Raw genomic sequence first — 22,235 nt, 5'->3', positions numbered from 1 at the left:
AACTGTGTACAGTTAATGACAACACTTGTTCTCATTAAAGCACATTTGCTAGATAAAATCTTTCAAAAGAAACAGATTTTATTTGTTCTCTTTGGTTATTAAAAATATTGTTGGGTTAACCTGATCTTTATAATGTCAAGCAGCAAACACTGTAGCTTACACATTTTTTTCACAGGACTCATTTGAGTCCAGCCTAGTTCAGAAAGTCCTAATCCATTCCTGAGAGACAATATGGCTCCAGGGGACTCTAAAGTGAAATGGATCCTTTCATCTCCAGATCTCTGGTTTGAATCCATATACTGTTTAAATTAATAACATCAGTAACTATATAATGGCTGTTTGGTGATCTTCATGAAACGAGCTAATTGTATTGTTGCCATTGCTGGCAGTATCTGCGGAGAGGTGAAGGACTGTATCCAACACCCACTAAAATGAGTGGGAGTATTTACATTGACTTCTATGAACAATAGGTTAGGCATAAAGATGAACAATCATGGAGGTGGTCTGTCTAATTCCAAGATGCTGTCAGAGCTTGTACTGTTGCAGTGTTTTCCATATATATGGCAAATTTCAGTCTTCAGTGTTGTCGATCTGATGGCTTTAATCACTAAAAATTAACTCCTTTTTTTTTTTTAATTAAAAAGGAGAAAGTATTGCATTTGTAAGTGTGTGCTAATATAGACTGGTACTTGGAATCAATTACAGACTGTATCTTTCACCCTTTCTGGGTCTGCGCATGAGTGTTTAAGTAGAATTTACACTTTGAGGGATTTGCGAAACTTTTAGAAAAGCATGTGAGATCACAATAGCTCACGGTTTCAATATTAATTTCACAGATGTAAAAGATTTGTTCAGTGGTAGGTGCTGGATAATAGAAATCAGTGTAGGAGAGAAAAACATGCAGTCTGTCTTAATGGCAAAGAGCAAACAGAAATATACAGCGGTAGAGTATTAATAAAATTCCATAGATTACAATGTATGTGTGGTACAATCTCATATTTCAAAACTTCATTTAGCAAATTTTAAACTATTTTGAATCTGTCCTAAGCAATGCATAGCTGATGTTACTCAAAAATAATCTCATGTATTTATTCCTATGTACATGTCTTCAGTTTCTTTCTATTAAGATATAATATCTTACTGAAGCTGACTGGGTGCCAGAACAAACAATATAAAGGATGAACTTTCTTAACTTACAGGGCATAAGCTTGCATCTGTTACTATCCAGTTATTTCCCTAAATAACAAGGTGTTGATCTTAAAACATCAAACCCCAATCATACATCTCTCCCATAAATACAGACTTGTTGACGTATGACAGTTGTACTTGACCTTTCAATCACTTGAAAGTCCATTAGAAAAGAGACTTTACACAACACTGGCCTTGCAGGAGCGCACAAAATGCCTGTTGCCAATAACAGCTCTATCTCTGTCAGTACTGCAAGGGTGAGGGGGGCACATAGACAGACAAGATTGGACCAGGATCATAGCAGAGACTAACTCTGAGGTGCCAGTTAAATAAGAGGGGAGGGGTGAGGGAGCTCTCCCTAGGCGCATTAGTACCGCGTACCCCTGACACTACAATGCCTAGCTGATGTTCTGTGCAGCAGGTTTTTTATGTCTCCTTTCCACCATAATACTATTATTTATTAGCACGGCATGCTGATGGGTGCATAAAGTACTGCCTCCAAGTTTTTTGACTTAAGTAAGTGTGCACTGAGTGCAGTGGTAGCTTGTGACTCTTTTGACAGGTGAGGCACAAATCACAAAATAGTTATTTCCACTTCCACCCAATAAATAATATAATAGGTATTAAAAGCTCACCTTGCTCAGAGTGAAGCAGCAGCAGGCGAACGTGGGAACTGGAGCCACCACTGCTGCTAGTGCAGGGGATTGTCGAGGTGCGGGGAGGAGGGTGGAGCATGAGATGGGCCAGGGGATCAATGAAGGCACCTTGCACATCCACACATGGGGCTTGCCCCATGGGGGAGCAGGTTGGGGAGGTACAGGTCCCACCCTCTGCAGTCCAGGCTTAACTGATACAATCCTGCCCAGGCCTTATCAAGCTGTGGTTACCACAGCAACATGGCTTCTCCTGGATGTGGTAAATTGCCAGGTTCACAGGGCAGCAATTTATGTTTTCTTCCAGGTAACTGGTAGAGATATTGAATATCACTGGATCAAGAACAGATCCCTGTGAGACCCCACTAACGCACCCAAAGGATCAGGATTTCCCACTTAAGATTGATTTTTGGGGATCTGTTAACTAGAAAACTCTTGGGTGTGGATTATTATCATTCTATTGAAATTCTGCTTGTATTTTAAAATAACAGCACAGTTCTAATTTGTATAGTTCATAAAATGTTATCCCACAACATTTACATGGCCAAATTCCAACTTTATGGACTTCAGTGGAGTTACTCCAAATTTACCCAAGTGTAAAAGAGCAGAATTCAAGCCCTGATCCAGTTTCCACTGAAGTCAATGGACAGGCTGCCACTGACTTCAGTGAACTTTAGATCCGGCTCTTAGTCTACAGAGTTAAGCAATAGCAGCACTACAGAAAATATGAGGTATAAGCAAGTGAAATAATCTTGTTACATGATATTTGAAAGGAAGTGAGGAGTCACTGAGGCAGAGGGAGTGAATCAGTAAGGCTGACTTCACTGCTACAAGAACTGTTCTGTCTTGCTTGGCAAGTCCTTCATTTAGGAGAGGGACATTTTTAAAAATAAAATAAACCCTATTAACTCCCTCCTGGTTCTACACAACTGTATTCCAGAGATTTGTTTGAAACCACAAAGGGAAACAAAATTAGCTATGTCTGGAAAAAAAAAACTACTTTCGTCAAAACAAATATAAATTAAGCAGCTGGGAGGTTTTTTCCCAAGGCATGTTCTTTGTCTCCACCATGGTGCATTTGGTTTTGAGACTGGTTTCTTTTGCAATGTGATACCCCTCTAAATAGATTTTAAAAGCTATGTCGTCGTTTTTACTAGTGTGTCTAAGAGTCTGAAGCAATGTGTATCGTTGTAGTATTCCAAACCATACCTCGTGGATACAGACACAAAAATCGTATTATGATGTGTAGAGGGGTTTTTGGGTTTGGTGTGGTATTTTTTTGCATTGTTTTTGTTTGTGTGTGTGTGTTACCATGATGTTCTAAATTATAGAATTTGAATACATGCAAAGATAATTGTTGAAAGTGCTCTGGCTGTGTTTTCAGTGCCAAAATGCTATTTATAACTCTTTTAAATGAATGCTGTTTTTTAGATAGGGTTTGTATTTGCAACCACTTTTTTCAAAGGAGAACATCCCCCATTCGCTGATCATATATGTATTCGGGGGCTTTTTCCTACTTCTTTTTCCTTTCTGAAACGTTCGAGACCAAATTATAGCAGATTGCTTGGTTTAGGGTTTGTGCATGTTTTTTGGTTTGTTTTTTGATATTGTGCGGGCTTTTATTTACATTCTACTTGAAAGTCTTACACTGAGATACAGTATGTAATTTAAGTCAAAAAATACAGAAACATCCCCCCTTCCCTCCAGTATACAAATAAAGCTAGGTACTTAACAAAGGTTTACTTAAATGGCTAATTATATATAACAAAACATCAGTGTTCCCAGTCCCCTTTTACCGCAAGCCTCAGAAATTCTATGCCCACCTTCTTTGTAGCATCATGGGTTGTTGTTTTTCTGGTCAGGCAGCATATTATTCATGTTGACAAACCACATATCTTCCCTGGGTCTTTCTTTGTAATATTAACGCTATTACTTTGGTCAGTTTACTGAAAAGAGCTTGAAATTGTGCTTTCCCGGTTTCCACAAGAAAGTACTGCCAATGCTGGAGGGATCGTATCTTACATGGATCTGTCCCATATTATATAAGACCAGCGTTCAGGATGTTTTAAAAATAGCCCATATTAGAGCCTTGTTGTCCATGGCTCACATGCAGGTGCACAGGGCTGGGACGTGAGGATGCAAGGAATCTTCACTCAACCTTTGAGTGCCCAAGTGGGCTGTAGTTACTTCCAGTGCTCCTGAAAAAACAGGGCCTGCAACAGCTACATCCAAGCACTCATATGGGGCACACATGTCCTCAAGGTGGCTGGGAGCAGGGAAGGGGTGAATGGGGCTGCAAGGTATGGAGCAGAGGCATGGCCAGGACTCCATCCTTCCTTCTGCACTGGTGCACACAGGGCAGTCCAGGACGGTACACGCTAATGTGAGCTGGTTTTTCATGCAGTGCACACCAGCGATCCCAGATTTCCTCTTTCCTACTTAGAGCAATGCCTAAATAACCCAGCCTAGACCTTGGAATCGGTCACTGAACTGGCCTGTCCAAGCTATGTACCAATACAAATGTTACTACAGCACAAGTAAACATTGTAACATGATTTTGTCCCCAAGGGCAAAAGTTTTGTTTCTTTAAAAGCGTCCAGAAAGTACATGCCTTCTCTTTATCCGACTGGATGAATGATGTATGTTTCAGTGAAAGTGGTCCTTTTTTAAAAAAAAACAAACAACCCCTCAGATGTTAAAGGAGAGTTTTTGTTGTTGCTGTTGCTTTTACCCTATGATTCATTGTTAAATGGAAAACAGATGAAGCCTCGTTATGTGGGACATTTTTAAATTGAGGCTTGACCAAATAACAGTAAATGGATCAACTCATCTAAGAGATCTTTTCCGTCTCAAATTTCAATGCTTCTGTCAAGTCCACATGATGAACAGGATGAAGGGATGGTTTGTGGACCTTCTGTCTGAGATGGCATTTCACAAGCATGCAGAATATGGAAATACATTGTGACATGATAGCTTACTAACCAGATAAACAGCATGACGACACTATTCATTGGCCTTTGCTATTCTTTGTCCAGGTAATGTGATATATAACCTGCTCTTACAACCTCCTAAACAACAGTTGTGGGCCTTTGCCGTGAAGGAAAAAAAATAATTTAGGGGGCCCTCCTTTTAAACCCATTTACTGCTTTTGTGGATGTATCTTGCTTTGCTACATCTCCATTGAGCTGTTAAGATAAACAGCTTGTATCCTAGCTTCATTGCTGCGCCTTTTAAAAAAAGAAAACAAAAAACGTTGAAAGCTGTCACATATACCTGTCTCCAACTGAGCTACTTCCTTGGGAATCTCCTCAGGCCCCACAATGCCTTCTGAAGTGTCTGCTTTCACATAACTTCTGTACCGCCAATAGCAAACAATACAAGCACTCATTTCTGTTACGGGAACTTCTGCATCATAAAAGTAAAGCACTGTGAGCAGAGGTCAGGTTGCAGGCTGAGAGCATCTGTGTGGCCTTGTATAGCCCTAATCAGAAACAGAACTTCAAAAATGTTTTTGTTTTGTCCGCTTGCTCAGATGAAGAGAGAGTGTGTTTCCATTTGGCTCCCTGTTTTCAGTTGCTCATAACTTTAAGAAACTCTCTTTTGCTATTGAGTTCTCCAGGTTTAGGCTCAGACTAAAGATATTTTTCACAGTTATAATTTAAACTGTTCAGCTGTTTTTGAGTTATACAAGAGCAGAGACTGTTCTTTCCATGAAGTTTTAAAGATACTTCTGTAACTTGATTTATGGACCTGATCAAAAGCCTATTGAAGTTATTCCATTGACCCAGTAGGCTTTGGGTCAGGCCCTCGTAGCCCCACAGAAACCAGTGGGAATTTTGTCATTGTCTTTTATGGGGCCAGGTACTTACCCTATGTGTATAGCTCCAAATTGGATGCATTTAAAATATGCCAAATATTTAATTCCCAGTAAGGACCAGGTTTCGGACCAGTACATGTACAGACTTAAACAAAAAACCACATCCAATATATATATATTTTGAATTATGGGAATGATTTTGGAAGGAGTCTCTCAGTTTGGCTTCCCATTTAACACTCACAGTTTAAGAGCCACAAATATTTGTGACCACAAATTATGTGATTCGCATGGCTAGCTACATGCGTTGTGGGCCCTACATTCATTATTTACAAGTTGTATACCAACAGATCCTTGAAAAAATGTGTTAAGCACTTGCCATTTCTGGACTCACCTTTACTCTTGTGCATTTTTGAGGAGTAGGGTTACCAGGTGTCTGGTTTTCATCTGGAACGCCTGGTCAGCACTGGACCCTTGCAGCTCTGATCAGTACCGCCGACGGAGCCATAAAAGTCCAGTTGGCGGTGCCGCAGGGCTACAGAAGGCTAGTCCCTACCTGTCCTGTCACCGCGCTGCACTATGGATGTGGCCAGCAGGTCTGGCTCCTAGGTGGGGGGGGGGGGCATGGGGCTCCACATGTTGCCCCCACCCCAAGCACCGGCTCCACACTGGAACTGTGTGTCTATGGGAGAGAGCAGCACATGGACCCTCCTGTCCCCTCTCCCCCACCCCCCTGCCTAGAAGCCAGACCTGCTGGCCACTTCCAGGGCGCAGTACAGAGCCAGGGGAGGCAGGGAGCCTGCCTTAGCCCTGCTGCATCACTGACTGGGAGCTGCCTGAGGTAAACCCACACACCAACCCCAAGCCCCAGACCTGAGTGCCCCCCAAACCCTGAGCCTCCTCTTGCACCCCAAAGCTCTCATCCCCAGCCCCACCCCAGAGCCTGCACCCCAAGCCAGAGCCCTCACCCCCCTGCAATCTAACCCCCCACCCCACCCCAGATCCCACACTCCCAGCCCAGAGCCCATACCCCCTCCTACATCCCAACCCCCTGACTCAACCCGCAGCCCCCTCCCACACTCCAAATCCCTGAGTCCCCACCCCACAGCCTGGAGCTCCCTCCTTCACTTCAAAACCCTCATCCTCAGTCCAGCCCCAGAGCTCACACACACACCTCTGAACCTTATCTCCCTGCCCCAGCCAGGAGCCCCCCTCCTGCACCCTGAACCCTCATTTCTGGCCCCACCCCAGAGCCCACCTCCTCGGTTAGAGCCTTCATCCCCTCTTGCACCCCAGCCCCCTGCCCCAGCCCAGTGAAAGTGAGTGAGGGTGGGGGACAGCGAGCCACCGAGGGAAGGGGAATGTAGTGAGTGGGGGAAGGGGCTTTGGGGCAGGAGTGGGGCTAGGGTGTTCAGTTTTGTGTGAATAGAGAGTTAGCAACCCTAGTAAGGAGTTGAGAAAGCCGAAAGTGTGTGTTTGTGCTTGTGCGTCACCATATGGAGGGGGAGAGAGAGAGAGAGACACAGATACATTATATACATGTCTGAGAATGTGCACACACACTGAGCAGCATTAAATGAAAAAAGTATTTCTTTTCATTTAATTTTTTTCCCACATCCCTCTTAAAGAAGTAGAATCAGTTACAAACACCACAGATATTAGGACAAACAGTACTGTTATCTCTACTGTCCTTCACAGGCAGCTATGTCTGGAACAGTAGCCTTGGAAGATACTATTCTTCTGTAGAATTCTGAAATCTGTCAGAAGCAAAATTCTGCAAGTGGAGGAGTGGGGAGAGAGGAAAATTTGTAAATAGATTGGCAGGTGTAGATGGCAGAATACAGAAATGTGCTTCTGTTGTCCTCCAAGTTTTGAGTTACTTTCAATAAAGGCTGAAAACGCTGTAGGGAAAATAAATTAATTTACGAGGACTAATAATGTAGGATTATAGGTAACACATGAAGTGAAAGCAGCAAAGAATCCTGTGGCACCTTATAGACTAACAGACGTATTGGAGCATGAGCTTTCATGGGTGAATACCCACTTCGTCGGATGCATCCAACGAAGTGGGTATTCACCCACGAAAGCTCATGCTCCAATACGTCTGTTAGTCTACAAGGTGCCACAGGACTCTTTGCTGCTTTTACAGATCCAGACTAACACGGCTATCCCCCTGATACTTGACATGAAGTGAGGAAATTGACCCAAGCGTCTCTGAAATCACCTTGTTAGATTATTTATTTTGTCATGTGTCAAAGCTGGGGGAAAAGCTGCGCATCATAAGCTGCAAAATGTAGACTTAAACAGATGATAGAGATTGATGGTAATTTGGTTTCATAGCATTCCCTACACTCATTTGAGATCTTAGGAAAACATGCACAACAAGATTTGTACAGCGGTAATTGGAGACTTTCTGAAAAATTTAAAAAATGTTTCCATTTGTATTAGGACTGGGGACCAGTTTTTAACTCTTGAGTCAAATAGCAATTTACAGATGACAACATCTTAACTAGGTGGCTGGATTCTGCTTCGCTGAAACCATCTGTATATGGAGGCTTTAGAAAATGTATTCATGAAATTATTTGGTCTCAGCCCACTTCTTTGTGCATCACCCCAGTTGTCAGTAATTGGCACCTTTGCTGACAGTCTTACAGAGCATTAAGAGGGCCATGGACACTGAGCTCTTTTCTTAGGTTCAAGGTTGCGACACCTTGATGGGACAATGAAGAGAAACCTGCATTTATTTCTGTGGATAAACAGAGGAATTTAGTCTCTAGGGCTGTCGGCCCCATAGCTGTCACAAGCACTAAAATTCAATTGATTTATATTTTAAAGAAAATAGACACCTCTGTATGGTGTCTTGTGACTGTTTCATTCTTGCTTACTTGGGGTGGTGTTAATTTCAGCTTATGCAATGCTAATTGGGCTCACTGTGCTTGGGTCTCCTGCATAAGAGTTACACGTTCTTCTGCACCTGGCTTTTGAAAAGCTGTTTCCCTGATCATTTCAGCCGTATCTGTACATGTCTATACTGCTGCATACGAGAGCAGAGGTTGTTCAGTGTTGACATTGGCCTCTACATACTAAATTTATCGACAATTCATATTTTTGTATATTTTATTTAGAGTATAATTATGTAATTGCCTAATAAGATACCCACAAAACCTTGGCACTTATAAAGTACAGAGTATTCTGAGAAAAAAACATCACATAGGAATATCATACTTTAATTTTATGTGGCATTGTTCATCCTTGAGTAGATCTCAAGGCACCTTACAAAGACTGAGCAACAGCCTCATTATCGCTGTTTTACAGATGGGGTGACTGGGTCTCAGCCAAGTTAAGTGACTTCCCCAGAATCACGCAGCTAGTCTGTGGCAGTGTTAGGAACAGAACCCAGACTTTCTGACTTTCAGCCCTGTTCTCAATCCAGCAGATCGCAGCTGCACACTTTTGTGTATCTAAAATATTCAGGCTAGCCATATTTGTGTTATATTCACATTCGGAAAAAACAAAGTCTGTTTCTTTTAAAGATTAGCCCATGCCTTGAAGGTCAGATCTGGATCTCAGCTTTCTTAATATTTGGAGGAACACTCTGACTCAGGGGGTTGATATAGAATTTTTATTTATTTATTTATTTATTTATTGCAGCCTTTTATAAATACAGAATGCTGCAACTATTTAGGATAAGTGAAAGTTTACACATATGGGCTGTGTATGGAAGTGTATCTAGCACAGTGCATAAGGTATCCCAAAAGAGATCAGTACTGTCACTGATGTTTGAAACATGTAAGCATCAGTGGTGTTATCTTAATTCTTTAAAAGAGTATATGTGGGACCAAAATCTGTCCCTCTGAGTGCAAGAGAGTGTGAATACATCCATCTTTCAAGAGGTTAATTCATTGTATATTTCTCTATCACACACACATGCATACTGCTGAAATCTCTGTTTAGAGACATGAATCCTGAATTGTTTGTGTATATGGCCTTCACAAATCCAGGTTTTTGTGGACTAGACAAAATTACACTCCATTATAATCCAACAGATATAGAGTATCAAGATGTATTGTTTAGTCTTCACAAATTTATTATAATAAAAACTTTTTTTCTCTTCTCTGGCCAAAACTAATGTTTTAGAACAGAGTTAAAATGACAGTCACATTCAGAAAGTATAAAGCAAAGTATTGGCGATTAATGGCACTATTCATAAAAAATTACCACGCCATTTCCCTCTCTTTCAAAACATTTTATTTGGGAAATTTGTCAAGTGCTTCTTTAAAAATTATTAATTTAGTGGGTTTGGTAGGGAGGGGTGTTTTGTTATTAATTATTCTTCTTACCTAATTTACCCAGCACAAAAATGATGAGCCAGATCTTCAGCTGGTATAAATTGGCATAAAGAGGACTCGGTAGAACTAGATCTGCTTACATCAACTGAAGGTCTTACCCTATATCTTCTGTGCAAACAGAAGTCAAGGAAAAGTTGCTATAAGATGGCCTTAAACCTCTTACTTTCACTTAGAACAATGGTGGCTGAGGCCTCCCCTAGAGTATCAAACAGTTCACTACCTTCCAGCAGGTGACTACATACCCTTGCTTGGGGGGGAAATCTTTATTGCAGTATTGTGTCGTTCTGTGTTCCTCTGAGGCTGATGGTGTTCTTGTTTTGATCCATGGCTTATGACAATCTGGGTTGAACGTTATCAAATCTTTCCCTACCTCCAAAATGCTGGGAAGGAAATGGGTACTGGGATGCCTATCAAAATGCTATCACCGGACCCTGTTTTGAAACGCCATCATTTGTATCAGGCCTGTGCTCATACATGTCCATACCGCCCAGGCACTGCTGCTAGAAGGGAAAAAGGAGCTCTCTCTCACTCTTTTTCTATCCCCTGAGACTATTAGAGGGATATCTGCTACTCTCCAGCCTCTGTATTTTGGGTCTTCCCATTGACCAGCTCCAGCATCTGAGGTTCCCTGTAGCTTTCACAAGAGGCATCAGAAGAGGGAAATCAGAAGATTCTTGTCCGCATCCCCCCTTTCCATAGGAGCCTATACAGCACCAATGAAATCAACCAGGTTCTTGTTGATTTCTGCACCCAGTCAGCAGCAGCAGATGCACAAAGCTGTTTTGCTGCAGATTCAGGAAAACCGCACTTCATTGGTTCTCTTTTGGAAGGCTTTCATTGCAACCATAAGAACTAGAAATGTACTTTTTTAAATTAAAGAGTACTTTCTGCAAAAATTGATGGGTTAGGTCTCCTTACTTGCTACAGGCAGGATTTTTCAAGCCCTGACAATCATTTGTTGGCAGACACGCAGAAGTTATCTTGGTAAAATTGTACAATGGGATTTGGAGCCAGTTTTGTCAGTTCTAATAGAGCTCCAAACTACCTTTAAGCTAGAAAAAGACATAAATTAACTTATTCACAGATTATTAATGTAAATCTCTGAAAGGTCAACTACTAACTCAGTAATACGTGTGATTTCAGTGGCTGATTTAAAATTCTTGAATACTTTGTTGGTCAGTGAACACAGGCAGGGTACCATGAACGAGTGCTCCTCTGGAGGAGAGTCCTGCTTATTGTGTGTCAAGTTCTGAAGATCGGTGTAGGTTGATAGGTTACTTTGGCTCCAAGACTAACCTAAGCTTTGTTTGCTACTGATCATCTGTATTGGACCGGGTGCAAAGAGATCATTTTAAATGCACACCATTTTAGAGTCAGATCTTCCACCTACACCCATTTCTGTCAGCTGAGAATCAGGTTCTTTATTATGAAGTTTTAAGAGATAACATTTCAGTTGGCCGAGGAAAACAGAAGGACAAAATTCCTCTTGTACATCTCCATAGCAAATCTCAGCTCCGGCACTCCTCTCTCTTGACATATGCAGAATTCCTATTAATGACACATTCTGCAATGTATTTCAGTAGTAAGTAGTGTTTCCATCTTTCTGCCTTTCTAATATGACTGTCCTATGGCGAGAGAGGCCTGTCGTATGACTCCTGTGATAATTCACAGCTCTCATGCTTGAGTCAAAAGGACTCAAGGCAACTTCTTAAACATGTAAGAGTTGGGGATGCTGAAGTTTGAAATCAGAGTTGAAATATCTTGTTTGTTTAAGGAATTTTTCAATCAATGAAACAATCTAGTTCTGAAGCAAATATGAAAGAGCTGTGTACTACTCGTGATCCTCTCACACACTGTGTAGACATAAATGAGAATTGTGTGTGTAGTTCAAAGACAGTAAGTAACCTTAAACATATATCTATTTAGCTATCTTCAAGACACTACTGACTTCCTGAGGAAACTACAATCCTCTAAGGTGCCACAAGTACTCCTGTTCTTTTTACAGATACAGACTAACATGGCTGCTACTCTGAATACAATCCTTTGATGATCTTCCAGAAGACACCATCCTAGCCACTATGGATGTAGAAGCTCTTTACACTAACATTCCATATTAAGATGGGCTTCAAACCATCAGGAATAGCATCCCTGATATCATCACGGCAAACCTGGTGGCTGAATTTTGTGGCTTTGTCCTCACCCACAACTATTTCAGATTTGGGGACAATTTATACCTTCAAGTCAGTGGCCCCTCAGTATGCCAACATTTTTATGGCTGACTTAGAACAACGCTTCCTCAGCTCTCATCCCTTTATGCCCCTACTCTTCTTGTGCCACATTGATGACATCTTCATCATCTGGACCCATGGGAAGAAGGCCCTTGAGGAATTCCACCAAGATTTCAACGATTTCCAGCCTACCATCAACCTCAGCCTGGACCAGTCCACACACAAGGTCCACTTCCTAGACACTACCATGCTAATAAGCGATGGTCACATAAACAACACCCTATACCGGAAACCTATGGACCGCTATACTTACCTACATGCCTCCAGCTTTCATCCAGACCACATCACACAATCCGTTGTCTACAGCCAAGCTCTAAGATACAACTGCATTTGCTTCGATCCCTCAGACAGAGACAAACACCCACAGAATCTCTATCAAGCTTTCTTAAAACAGCAGTACCCACCCAGTGAAGTGAAGAAACAGATTGACAGAGCCAGAAGGGTACCAAGAAGTCACCTATGACAAGACAGGCCCAACAAAGAATGTAACAGAATGTCACTAGCGGTCACCTACAGCCCCTAACTAAAATCTCTCCAGCACATCATTAAGGATCTACAACCTATCCTGAAGGATGATCCCTCACTCTCTCATAGATCGGTCCTTGCTTACAGACAGCCCCTCAAACTGAAGCAAATGCTCACCAGCAACTACACAACAAAAACACCAACCTAGGGACCAAACCTTGCCACAAACCCCAGTGCCAACTCTGTCCACATATCTATTCAAGGGACACCATCATGGGACCTAACCTCATCAGCCACACCATCCGGGGCTCGTTCACTTGCACATTTACCAATGTGATATATGCCATCATGTGCCAGCAATGCCCCTCTGCCGTGTGCATTGGCCAAACCAGAAACTCTCTTCACAAAAGAATAAATGAACACAAATCTGACATCAGGAATCATAACATTAAAAAACCAGTAGGAGAACACTTCAGTCTCTCTGGTCACTCAATAACAGACATAAAAGTGGCAATTCTTCAACAGAAATATTTCAGAAACAGACTCCAATGAGAAACTGCAGAACTGGAATTAATTTGCAAACTGGATGCCATCAGATTAGGCCTGAATAAAGACTGGGAGTGGTTGGGTCATTACAAAACCTAAACTTAATTTCCCCAATACTAATTTCTCTTTACTGTTACTCACACCTTCTTGTCAACTGTCTATAATGGGTCACGCTCTTACTACTTCAAAAGTTATTTTTCCTCCTTTACTATCCTGCTGTTAATTGAATTGTCTCATTAGACTGACCTCATACTTGGTAAAGCAACCCCCATCCTTTCATGTATTTATAACTGCTCCTGTATTTTTCATTCCATGCATCTGATGAAGTAGGTTCTAGTCCACGAAAGCTTGTGCCCAGATAAATTTGTTAGTCTCTAAGGTGCCACAAGGACTTCTCGTTGTTTTTGCTGATACAGACTAGCACGGCTACCACTCTGAAACAGTTCTGTGACACGAGGCTTACATTATGTAATTATAGTGGACCCTATTAAAAAGATCCCCTTTGCTAACAGTTGCTACACAACAATATCACGTACCACCATATTATCCTATACTTATCACTGTAATACATGAGCCAACCACCTATTTTAGATATAGGCAAAGTAGTGTGGTATCTGATATCATTTTGTGCTGGCTGTGGGTAAAGGATAACTCCTTAACAGTGATCACTGTACTGAGAAATAAAAATGTTTTCATTTTTAGCTCTGCTTTATTAGGCTATTCTTTCTACTACAAAAACATCCGTTGTGGAGTGAATCTTTTACAGGTGTCGTTTCTGCATCCCTGGCTCTAACATCCTGGTTGTTTCCTTAGCTTGTGTTGTTTCTTCCCTAAGCACAAAAAAAGCTCATCCTTCCAGTGTAGCACTGAAAGATTTGGCGTCAGCTTTTGATTGCAAACAAGGTCCCAGTCCTGCTCCTGCTGAAGTACACCTCTACCCCGATATAACGCTGTCCTCGGGAGCCAAAAAATCTTACCGCGTTATAGGTGAAACCGCGTTATGTCAAACTTGCTTTGATCCACCAGAGTGCGCAGCTCCCCTCCCCCCCACCGAGTTTTGCTTTACCACTTATATCCGAATTCATGTTATATCGGGGTAGAGGTGTACATGAAGTCGCTCCTGCTTTGCACCAGTATGGGTGAGCTCAGAATTGGCCCTGGATGTGCATTTGTAAGGTGGCTGGCACCGAAGTGTTCAGTGTTTGAATGTGTATTGTTTCATGTGCCATTCTACTTCTCTCACTTTTGTTGGTGTGGCACAGAGATATGTTTTAATTTTAGCTATGGAAAAATAACCTGGGGAATGATGGGATGAATGGGGGGTGGAGGTTGGGAGTTGTCAGAGAGGGTTCTGTTATGTAATACTGAATTGAACAGTTAGATGAGCTGTGTTATAACAAAGCATTTCACACAAAAGCACTTGTGCTATTCTTTTGTTATGGTTAAATGCACTGGTGCAAATTTTTGACAGTTCCGCTAGTTTTGCTGAAAAGGGGATAATAGAATGCCAGGCAAGTACTAATTTTTCCATCGCCCCATCCTAAACGTACATAACCTCAGCAGCGCTCTGTGTGGAGCCACTTGCCTCCCCACTGAAAATGCAGACTTAGGCTAAGTATGTTTATGCTCCAAGGCAAAAGTATGTCAGTACAACTCTCTCATCAATCAGGCATCCAAATGTTTATCATGGCTAGAGCTGTGTGAACCCTGCAGGACTCAGTTTGTTTGGGATTCTCAAGCTGAATCCTGCCGCTTTGATTGGCAGGGGCAGGCAGCAAAACAACTTGCCTGGAGAATTGGGTTCAATAAACTCAATATGTTACATTGCCCTCACTGTGTACCCTTGTATCTCTCACCTCTGGCTTTTTGAGCATGTGTCAGGTGGTCACTTGCTTTGCCTAAAGCAGCCCGGAAAGGTACTTCAGGCCATTCAGAATATGCCTTTTCCCCAGTCCATAAAGACTCTTCTGAGGGACAGGACCTTCTTTGACCCCCATGGTGTGGCATGGAGTCACAAGCCTGCAGCTTCTATTACTTTTGAGATGTAACTGAAGGAAACCCTATATTTCTTTTAATGGTCTTACAGGGCACAGTTGTTTGGAAATGCCTAGGGCTCTCTATCTAATGCACCAGGCATTATGGGGTTTCTGCCAGCCTCAGCTGAGCAGAATTTGAGGCTGGCAGCAGAAAGCCTGAACAGCTAATAGTCAGCACTCCCTTCTATTCAGTGGAATGGAAGAACATGATGGCTCTAAATTCCTGTCTTCATGTGTTCTACTGTGAAGAGTGACCACAGGCATCCATTTTGGGATTCCATGTCTCAGTAAATTTAATACAAATGTGTTTAATTCACAAGTAAAAACTAAAAATATTTTTTTCTAACTTCCAGTCATAAAGCTGGGATCTGAAAGTAATGCTGGGTCTTTATCTTGTATCATCATCAGTATATTGTCTCTTCATCATCATTCATACATTGTCTAGGCCAAATTATACCCTTAATTATGTTTGTGAAGCATTATTAGATTGCCTTGTGAGGTTGCACAGGTATAAACAAGGGCCTAATTTGAACTGCAGTATTTTTTTTTTTCTGAAGATGATGCATGAGGAGGACACAGTCTGATAAGTTTGTAGCATTGGGAGTTTAGAAGAAAACACAACCCACCTACCCTCCCCGAATGGCAATTGGAGCAAATTTCAATGCCATAAAAATCCACACCCTCCTTTTTAGTCACCTTTTGAAGCACGGTTCCATTTTAATAGAGTTTGATGACATTAAATCCATGAAAGCAGCAAAGACTCCTGTGGCACCTTATAGACTAACAGACGTTTTGGAGCATGAGCTTTCGTGGGTGAATACCCACTTCCTCAGATGCATGTGATGGAAGTGGGTATTCCTCATTCCTCACAGTTTCCTCATGCATCTGAGGAAGTGGGTATTCACCCACGAAAGCTCATGCTCCAAAACGTCTGTTAGTCTATAAGGTGCCACAGGAGTCTTTGCTGCTTTTACAGATCCAGACTAACACGGCTACCCTCTGATACTTGATTAAATCCATGGCCATTCACCATGGATTTTAATTTTGTTTCAGGTACAAAACTCCTGGGGCTACTTAAATCAGGGTCCCAAAATCAGAAGCCACCCATTGGCTCTTTCCATGACAAAAAGTAGATGATGGAGGGATATTCGTTGCTCATTCCTAACTAATTACAGTTATTAGATAATGGGAAACGCAGTAGAGAGCTGGTATCGCTTTTCATGACAATCTGTGCTTACACTTCACTTATACTGATTTAATACTTGTAAAGGTGGCTGGACAGCTGCCCATTCTGTACGTGTTCATCCTTGTTTCATGCTGCTTTCTTTCTCCCTACAGTTTGCCAAGGAACAAGTAACAAGCTGGCCCAGCTGGGGAACATGGAGTACCATTTCATCAGCCTGCAAAGGATATATAACAATTGTGAGGTGGTACTTGGCAATCTGGAGATCACATATGTGACACGCAATCATGATCTTTCGTTCCTGAAGGTTAGTGTAGCTAATCATGTTGCTCTGATCCAGCACACAATGTGCATTGGTGAGATGTGCACAACTTCAAGAGACGTTAACTGCTAATCGAGATATTTTTCTAGTCTGATGAGTTACCTGTTTAAGGAATTGAATTGTTTTTGAAGGTGAAGGGTCAGATATATATAACATGTGGTGACTAATGTAAAAACCTGTTCAAACACATAGTTACTGATTGTCAGTTAGAGACATCACAGAATGGAATTCTAAAATACCAGTCTACCATAGGATATACTGTACTTGTATCAATGATTTCACAGCACCTAGCAAGCAGTTTTTCTCATGCTCATCACCCACTGCTCAAAAGTAATTATTTTAAATGGGAAAAGTATTGCACTCCTGTTCCCCTCCCCCCCATGCTTCCAAAGGAAATGAAAAAGCTCTGCACTGTGCCCTAAGTATAACCAAATTTGAGGGTTGTCAGCCCAGTGAAGCAAACTGCAGTGTTGATGGCTCTTCAGTGAAGATGACCTATCATTAGTTTGATCATTCTACTGCCTTGGTGATACCTGGCAAAAGATGTAATCTCCCTAATAACTAGAAATCAAAACATGTAACATTACTTGTAACATCCATCATTACTTGTGTAATATGTTCCTGCACCAAGTAAGCCAGCTGCGTTCTGTCCAGACAATAATTTTGAGTGACCTTCAAGGATAATCCTAGACAGTAATGCATGGACTACTTTCCAGTACTACACTTGTCTCATGCTCATGCCCATGCACAAGTGAATGAACTATTGTTGGGAGGGAACTGAAAAGAAAGGGACATAAACATTTTAGTGGATGTATTGAAAAAAGTGCTTTCTGGCATGGTGCAACCAGATAGCACAGGAAGGTTGTGGAACAGCTGGGAGTAGAACTCAGCTCTCCTGACTGCCAGTTTGATACCTTACACGCTAGATCAGCGGTTCTCAAACTGTGGGTTGGGACCCCGAAGTGGGTCATGACCCCGTTTTAATGGGGTTGCCAGGGCTGGTGTTAGACTGGCTGAGGCTGAAGCCTGAGCCCCGCCACCCGAGGCTCAGGCTTTGGCTTTAGCCCTGGGCTGTGGGGCTCAGGTTACAGGCCCTGTCAAGGTTTTTTTCCCCCACTTTGAACTTTAGCGTCCAAAAAGTGGGGACCTGCATGGACCCTTCTAAGCTTAATTCCTAGCTTAGATCTGATAACGCTGCCACCAGCCAAAAATATAGTGTTTGGCACACTTCCTGTTCCCCCAAAACCTTCCCTGGGGAACCCAAGACCCAAACCCCTTGGGTCTTAAAACAAGGAGAAATAAACCATTCCCCCTCCTTTCCCCACCCCAGACTTTCTCCCCCTTGGGTTGCCTGAGAGGCTACACTGATCCAAACTCCTTGGATCTTAAAACAAAGAGGAATTAACCTCCCTACCCCCTCGTTTCCCCGCACCAATCCCTGGTGAGTTCAGACCCAATCCCCTTGGGTCTTAAAACAAGGAAAAAAATCAATCAGGTTCTTAAAAAGAAAGCTTTTAATTAAAGAAAGAAAAAGTAAAAATTATCTCTGTAAAATCAGGATGGTAAATGCTTACAGGGTATTCAGATTCATATAGACTAGAGGGACTCTCCCTACCTCCCCCCCCCGCCTGAGATTCAAAGTTACAGCAAACAGAGGTAAAAATCCTTCCAGCAAATACACATTTACAAGTTAAGAAAACAAACGTAAGACTAATCCACCTTTCCTGGCTATACTTACTATTTTGAAACATGAGAGACTGATTCAGAAAGATTGGAGAAAACCTGGGTGTACATCTGGTCCCTCTTAGCCCCAAGAGCGAACAACAAACAAAACAAACAGCACAAACAAAGACTTCCCTCCACCAAGATTTGAAAGTATCTTGTCCCCCGATTGGTCCTCTGGTCAGGTGTCAGCCAGGTTTACTGAGCTTCTTAATCCTTTACAGGTAAAAGAGACATTAACCCTTAACTATCTGTTTATGACAGGCCCCCTACCTGGAGATGAAGCCCTTGGGCTTTGCTTTGGGCCCTCCCTTCCCAGGATGATGGGGCTCGGGCTTTGGCCCTTCTGCCTGGAGCAGCAGGGCTTGGATGGGCTCAGGCTTCAATCCCCTCTCCTGAGGTCATGCAATAATTTTTGTTGTCAGAAGGAGATCACAGTGCAATGAAGTTTGAGAAGCCCTGCACTAGATCATCCTTCCTCAGATTTGTGCTTTTAAAATAATGTGTTTTCAGTACTCAGTTCATTTCGTGCTTGGTTATCAGGTTACAATATTTTTGAATGCAGAGAGATTATGGGAGTAATTATATCAAATATAGCTCACCTATGTGTAAAAAGTAAAGAGCTGTGGGTTACCAGAGATGCATGGGTGGATCAATGATCTGAGTTCTGAGGGGTTAATCTCTCAAATGAATCTTGTTTTCCTCTCAGCAAACAGTGTAGAGAAACAGCTTGATACAATGACACTAAATGTTTTGTTCCTTCTGATTTTCCTCAGACCATACAGGAGGTTGCAGGCTACGTGTTAATAGCACTCAACAACGTAGATAGCATTCCACTGGACAATCTCCAGATCATCCGAGGAAACGTGCTTTATGAGAACTTTTACGCACTGGCAATTTTTTCCAATTATCACACAAATATAAATAAAACCAGTGGACTCAGGAATCTGCCAATGAAACGATTATCAGGTGAAGTGGTTAGGGCAGACAATGTAGTTGTGAACTGTTACTTTATTTGAAGCAAACTCCCAGATCTTTATGAAAAGCTTTATTTAAGAAGCATTCACTTTTAGAGTCCTGTTCCAAATGAGACACACTCTGAATGAAGTTGAATGTAGTTTATTCAAATACCTGCCCACTTTATAACTACCCAGGTTACTGGTAGTGATGGAAAGTTCCTTGTTTTACAATGCATAGGCCTAGGACCTCCAGGGGTTAATCCACTTAGGCCCTATATAATTACAGAGTAATGAGTGTTGGCCCAAAACAGAGATTTTTTTGTGCCAATTTGAGATGCCTTAGAAGGGGCTTGATTTTCAGAAAGTGTTGAGAACCTCAAAGTGCTTCAGTCTGAGCACCCAGAAATGGTGACACTGATTTTGACACCCCGTTTGCATTTTGTGCACATCCATAATTAGCATTGGCTTCACTTTTGGGGGGAGAGGGTTGGATGTGCAAAGGCTGCAGCACTGGACCCTTATTCGACAGTTAGTTATGTGACTTCTTTCAATAATATATTGTACATTGTCCATTTCTATTAACATGGCATCTGATGAATGTGTTTATCTCCTTTTCATGAGGGAAGAAAGAGAGCGATAATGCAATTGCTTCATTTTTGTCCTATTTTTCTTTTGCAGAAATTCTTAATGGAGGAGTTAAAATCAGCAACAATCCACAGCTGTGCAACATGGACACAGTTCTGTGGGATGACATTATTGATTTGAATAAAAAACCTGTAATACAGTTGGAAATTCAAAATAATCTGGCTGATTGTAAGTATACATTTAACAAAACAGTAGTCACTCCATTACACACAGCAGTACCATCAACCTACTTATTGCATTATAGTGCCCCATTTCTGCAAACACTTTTATGTAAATACATTGACTTCAAATCCTACTCACACAGAAATCAATTATATTTTGTTATTGAATTTACTAGGACCAAGATTTGGACCTAAGAGACTGATCCAAAGCACACTGAAGCCAGTGGATTGACTCCCACTGATATCAGTGGGCTTTGGGTTGGGCCTTAAATGTGTGCTGCTTCCATGAAAACGACACACATCAATATAATGCATACATATTTTCTTTCCAATGATTTTAAATTTACAGCGTAAGGCCCTGATTCAGCAAAGTTCTTAAGCGTATGCTTAATTTTAAGTAAGTGTGTACTCCCAAGGTGCTTAAATGCGTTGCTGGGTTGAGACCCTAATTCCTATTTGTGAATATCATGAACTCTACACATATTTTGACAGTATTAGGAAATCTTTGCAAAATTAAGACCAGAAATGGATGAATAGCGATACTTTAGATCAGCATGGAGGTAGGTGTATATTTGAAAGCTTACATGACATGTCCTCATGCTTAATTCTGATCCATGCCAGTACTGTTAATCCTTTTGTAAGATCTAAATTCTGTTCACAAAATTTTAAGAGGGGAGAAAAGAGTTTTTTTATAATTCCTGGGCATTTTTGGCACTACAGATTGGCACAACGTGTATTTTCTGATCTACTTCAGTTGAGTAATTGACTAAGCACTAGCATGCACACACACTGTTGACATACACCCTGGAACGCCACTGCAGTCAATGGGATTGCAGGAGGTGTAAGTCAGCAGAGCTTGGCCCTGAGTACTATGGAAATTTTAACCCTTAACTTTTAAACTTGAATCCCTTTGGTGCAACAGCAAATCAGTCAGTTATTAGACAAGTATTGGCATTTGTTCAGCTATTTTGGCAGTGAGGGGTTGGAAAGAGCCACATGTTACTAGCTGGACAAAACTGTCCTAGAAAGAAATACACCTCTACTCCGCTATATCGCAGTCGTGGAGAGCCAAAAATCCCTTCCATGTTATAGCTGAAACCCTGTTATATCATGGTAGGGGCAGCAGGACTCTGGAGGTGATTTAAAGAGCTCCGGGCTCCAGCCACTGCCGGCGAGCCACGCTACCGCAGCCTTGGGGTAACAGCGGCAGGGCTCCAGCGGGACTCCCCGTAGTAGCCAGAGCCCTGGACCCTTTAAAATGCCGTCAGAGCCCCTCTGCTACTGTGTTATACGTGAACCCATGTTATACTGGGTCCCGTTATAGTGGGTTAAAAATGTACGCCTTAAATGTAGTGAGTTTCAGATTAATCTGTTCAGGCAGCCATTTTTCTTTTTAAATAATGAGCATGCAAGATAATTGTGTCCCTGGGATTTTACCTATCCTTAGAAAACAAATAAAAATAAAAAGCAAAACAAAGCAACAACAACAAAAAACAATAAAAAAAATAAGTGGGGAGGGATAAGGATTGGAAGGTACTATCCCTGTACTAACTCTACAGATCAGTTAGTTTACTTGTTTTCATTTTGTGTGCTGCATAGTTCAGTGCTGACAACTACTTTTGTCAGAGCTGTGGAAACGAATTACCCTGTGGTTAGAGTAAATGTTGCCAATTGTTTGCAAATACAGTCAAATTTGTTTCATTATCAGTGGTGTATTATTCAAAAATATTGATTTATAGGACAAATTACTATCCATGTTACTGGCCATGAGCTTTAACCATACAGAGTTTTCAAGGTGAGGAGGCCAGTTAGTCTTTCAGTTTTTAGTTCCCAGAGATGATGTATTTGTTTCATGTTCCATTCTGCCCAGTTCTAGATGCAGATTGCAGATACACATGCTCTTC

The 22,235-nt window shown here is 41.7% G+C and overlaps 1 protein-coding gene across 4 annotated transcripts in view; it reads left to right on the top strand.

Moving 5' to 3' along the window:
• Positions 1–22,235, top strand: part of EGFR (epidermal growth factor receptor) — a 228,706-nt gene that overhangs the window by 130,179 nt on the left and 76,292 nt on the right. For all 4 annotated transcript variants that reach the window (XM_030551430.1, XM_030551429.1, XM_030551428.1 and 1 more), the window contains exons 2-4: positions 16,678–16,829; positions 19,343–19,535; positions 20,204–20,338. In XM_030551430.1, the coding sequence (XP_030407290.1) occupies positions 16,719–16,829; positions 19,343–19,535; positions 20,204–20,338 (439 nt within the window). In that variant the 5' untranslated portion in view covers positions 16,678–16,718. The remainder of the gene's footprint in view (positions 1–16,677; positions 16,830–19,342; positions 19,536–20,203; positions 20,339–22,235) is intronic.

The sequence above is a fragment of the Gopherus evgoodei genome, chromosome 2 (assembly GCF_007399415.2).
Source record: "Gopherus evgoodei ecotype Sinaloan lineage chromosome 2, rGopEvg1_v1.p, whole genome shotgun sequence".
Lineage (NCBI taxonomy): Eukaryota > Metazoa > Chordata > Testudines > Testudinidae > Gopherus > Gopherus evgoodei.
The sequence above is the reverse complement of the archived record's forward strand: the minus strand, read 5'-3'. Positions and strand labels throughout refer to the sequence as shown.